Source organism: Chenopodium quinoa, unplaced genomic scaffold, assembly GCF_001683475.1.
Source record: "Chenopodium quinoa cultivar QQ74 unplaced genomic scaffold, ASM168347v1, whole genome shotgun sequence".
NCBI lineage: Eukaryota > Viridiplantae > Streptophyta > Magnoliopsida > Caryophyllales > Amaranthaceae > Chenopodium > Chenopodium quinoa.
The window spans coordinates 432,254-435,717 of NW_018745419.1; the positions used below are offsets into that span (position 1 = coordinate 432,254).

At 42.1% G+C, this 3,464-nt stretch overlaps 1 protein-coding gene across 1 annotated transcript; it reads left to right on the forward strand.

Annotated features, from left to right (window-relative positions):
- Window positions 1–435: 435 nt before the first annotated feature.
- LOC110713499 (protein FAR1-RELATED SEQUENCE 6-like) lies at window positions 436–3,078 on the forward strand. The gene is made up of 2 exons (XM_021891944.1): window positions 436–1,679; window positions 1,767–3,078. Exons 1-2 carry the CDS (start codon window positions 436–438, stop codon window positions 3,076–3,078), a joined length of 2,556 nt encoding a protein of 851 aa, XP_021747636.1.
- The last annotated feature ends 386 nt before the right edge of the window (window positions 3,079–3,464 follow it).

Below are 3,464 nucleotides of genomic sequence, written 5' to 3' on the forward strand. Positions count from 1 at the left end.
AACAGATGTGAATGGGGGATTAGCGAGAAGTGTCGGTGATGCACATTGCACTCTGTAGTCCAGGTTAGTTAATCCTTTTGCAATATTCGTTTCAATAATGATGATGATTTATATAGATCCCTCATTATTGTAGATTTGTTACTAATGTTGAAGTTCATACTAGATTAAGATTTAATGTTGAAGTTCTGGTGTTAATTTTATGTAGAAGAATTTATGCGCATTGTTAGCTCATAGATCATGTACACTAATGCTTTATTGTAGATCAGAAGTTGGTAGATCTATCACATAATAATGTTATGCAGATAATTTGTTTTACACGAAACTTATACAACCACGCGTAATGTTGTCACTCATTTTATGAAAAGCAGAGTTGCTCTGTTATTGTGGTTGTGTTGAGGTGTGTATGTGAAGTTTCTCTGGTGTTACTGTAAGACGATGGAGGATTGTCAGTTTTCTCCTGCTGCTAATATTGGGGTACAAGACAAGGGAAGTGGGGTTAGGTGTAATGAGTCGCCTTGTGATGATAACAGGGGTGAAATTTTTCCATGTGTTGAGACAGAAGAGACTGATGAGGGTAGTAATCAAGATACGGGTGTCGTTGAACCACCTAAGGTCGGCATGATTTTTACGAGTTGGAAAGCGGTAGAAGCATACTACAAACAATATACGGAGCAGCAGGGTTTTGGTGTTAGTCGGGTACAGGGTGTGCTTTCCAAGAAAGAGGGGAGGAGAGAACGCATATCCATAACTTGGAGGTGTGAGTGTTATGGGAGACCCGATATGAGGGCGCAAAGGGAAGCCAAAAAAAGGGCAAAGGAGATGGGTATGAGTGGTTCTGGAGGTGTAGTAGGTGGTGTGGTGGTAGAGGATGAATTGAGTCGTAGTAAAAGGCGTTCCAAAAAGTGTGAATGTAAAGCTAAGGTGTATGCAAGTGTCGATCGAGCTGGAAAATGGGTAATAAAGCGTGTAGAGTTAGAACATTCGGGTCACACACCAAAGCCAGAGGATTCGAAGCTTGTGAAGGAATACCGGATGAAGGGCTTGACCCCTAATGTGAAGAGGACCTTGATCCATTATTATGATGTAGGAGTTCCTGTTTCCCAAATTCTTGGCTGCCTTGGGTCTGAGGTTTGTGGGAGTAGTGGGGTGTCATACACTGTAAAAGATCTTGAACACGAGGTGTATAAGAGCAAAAGGTTAAAAATGATAGGTAGTGACTCATGCGCAATGATGTCATATCTTCAACAAATGCAAGCGGGGACTCAAAATTTTTTCCATGCTGTACGATTAGATGATGATGGAAGGTTAAAAGATGTGATTTGGGCGGATGGTCGTAGTCGGGCAGCGTACGAAGAATTTGGCGATGTCGTATGCTTTGATGCAACCTATTCGACAAATGTGTATGATTTCCCGTTTCTCAACTTTGTGGGTGTTAATCACCATGGCCAGTCAATCCTGCTAGGTTGTGCTTTGGTAACCAATGAGGATTGTGACACATATAATTTGGTGTTTAAGCAGTGGCTGGAGTGTATGAATGATGTAGCTCCTAAAGCAATCCTCACAGATCAAGCTGCTGCCATGCGTAGGTCGTTAGAGGAGGTGATGCCCAATACAAGACATCGATGGTGTATTTGGCACATAATGAGAAAGATTCCAGAAAAACTTGGCAAATGCGACAGGTACGGGAAAACAACTAAAGTTATACTATGTTTATGAGCTTACAAAGAAATCTATTAATCGAGCTAACCATTGCAATTGTGTCACAGATACCAAGAATTCAAGAGTAAGTTAAAGGCAACTGTGTACGAGAGCTGTACAATACAAGAGTTTGAGACTCGGTGGTGTGCTCTTGTTGACATGTATAAGCTGGGGAAAAATGATTGGCTTATAAGCCTCTATAAGGAACATCATATGTGGGTTCCGACTTTCATGAAACAATACTTTTGGGCTGGTATGAAGACAACCCAACGCGTTGAGAGTATTAATAGTTTTTTCGATGGATTTGTCAATCGACATACAAAATTGTATGAATTTCCGAATAAATATGCAAAAGCCATGTTGAAGCGTGTTCGTGACGAGGTAGAAGCTGATGCGAAATGTTCAAAGTACATTAGAAGAGTTGTGACTGGTTTTGCGGTGGAAAAGCTTTTCCAAATACTCTATACCGACACTAAGTTCCAAGAAGTGCAAACAGAGTGTTCCCGAATCATGTACTGTTATCCTAGGGAAGAGAACAAAATATCTGATACTTTAATGCAGTACGTGTTGGAAGACCGGGTCTGGGTAGTTCCTGAAGGCAGGAGTGAAGAAGTTTTGACTAATAGGCGCAGGTTGTATTCTGCTACATACAACTTAGACACAAAAGTTGTATGTTGTGATTGCTCAAAATTTGAAACATCTGGAATTATGTGTAGGCACACAATAAGGATTCTTGACTTGAACAATGTTGTGGACATCCCTGAAAGATACATCTTGAATCGGTGGCTTAAGGACATCATGAGGAAGCATACACACGTTAAGGTTTCTTATCATGACCCCAGCAAGACGGTCAAGGTGAAAAGGCATAACAAACTCATGGGAGTGTTTGGACCTATATGTGAAGAGGCTGCGATGGTAGATGACTCCACAGTTGAGTTAGTATTGAACAGATTAGAGAGCTTAAAAACCGTAGTTCGCAAGTGTAGTAAGCGGAAGCTGGACCAAACTGTTCCCCGTTGTAGTCCAGATGAAGGTGCAGAAATAATTGACCTGTCTTCTGATTTTCCCCAAACACACAGCGGTTTAATTGAGTCCAGCAGTGGACCTGCAGTGAAAGACCCACTCCCTAAGAAGAAGGGTCGTGGAAGGCCAAAGGGATCGAGGAATAAAGGACTCGCAGAAGTAGGCTATAAGAAACAAACTTCCAAGAAGCGAACTTCCAACAAGAGCTCAGAAGAGCCAGTCCCTACGAAGAGGTGTCGTGGTAGGCCCAAGAAATCAAGTAAAAAAGCATCGGATGAAGTTGTGAACCTAAGCCGAACATCCAAGAAGCGAACTGCACCCGTGAGAAAACCACAAGAGGCCACGGAAACAACTTAGGTGAGCTCAGAAGAGGCAGTTCCTACAAAGAGGTGTCGTGGTAGGCCCAAGAACTCAAGCAAAAAAACACTGGATGAAGTTGTGACCATGAGCCGAACATCCAAGAAGCGAACTGCACCGGTGAAACATCAACTGAAGTTCAATGAAATAATGAATATGGGGTCGGATAGTATCTTCAATGCTCGTATTTGGAAATGGCAGCCCCCACAAAGAGAGGTCGTGGCAGGCCAAAGGGATCGATGAACAAGAAAAAGGAGGATGGTGTGACAAAAAAGGTAGCGTCCAATATGGTTTCTCAAATGGTGGTTGGGAGTTACTTATTTTTTTTTAGTGTGTTGTGTATTACGATGTGACTCTAATAAAACTTGTCACTTCACAGAGCAACA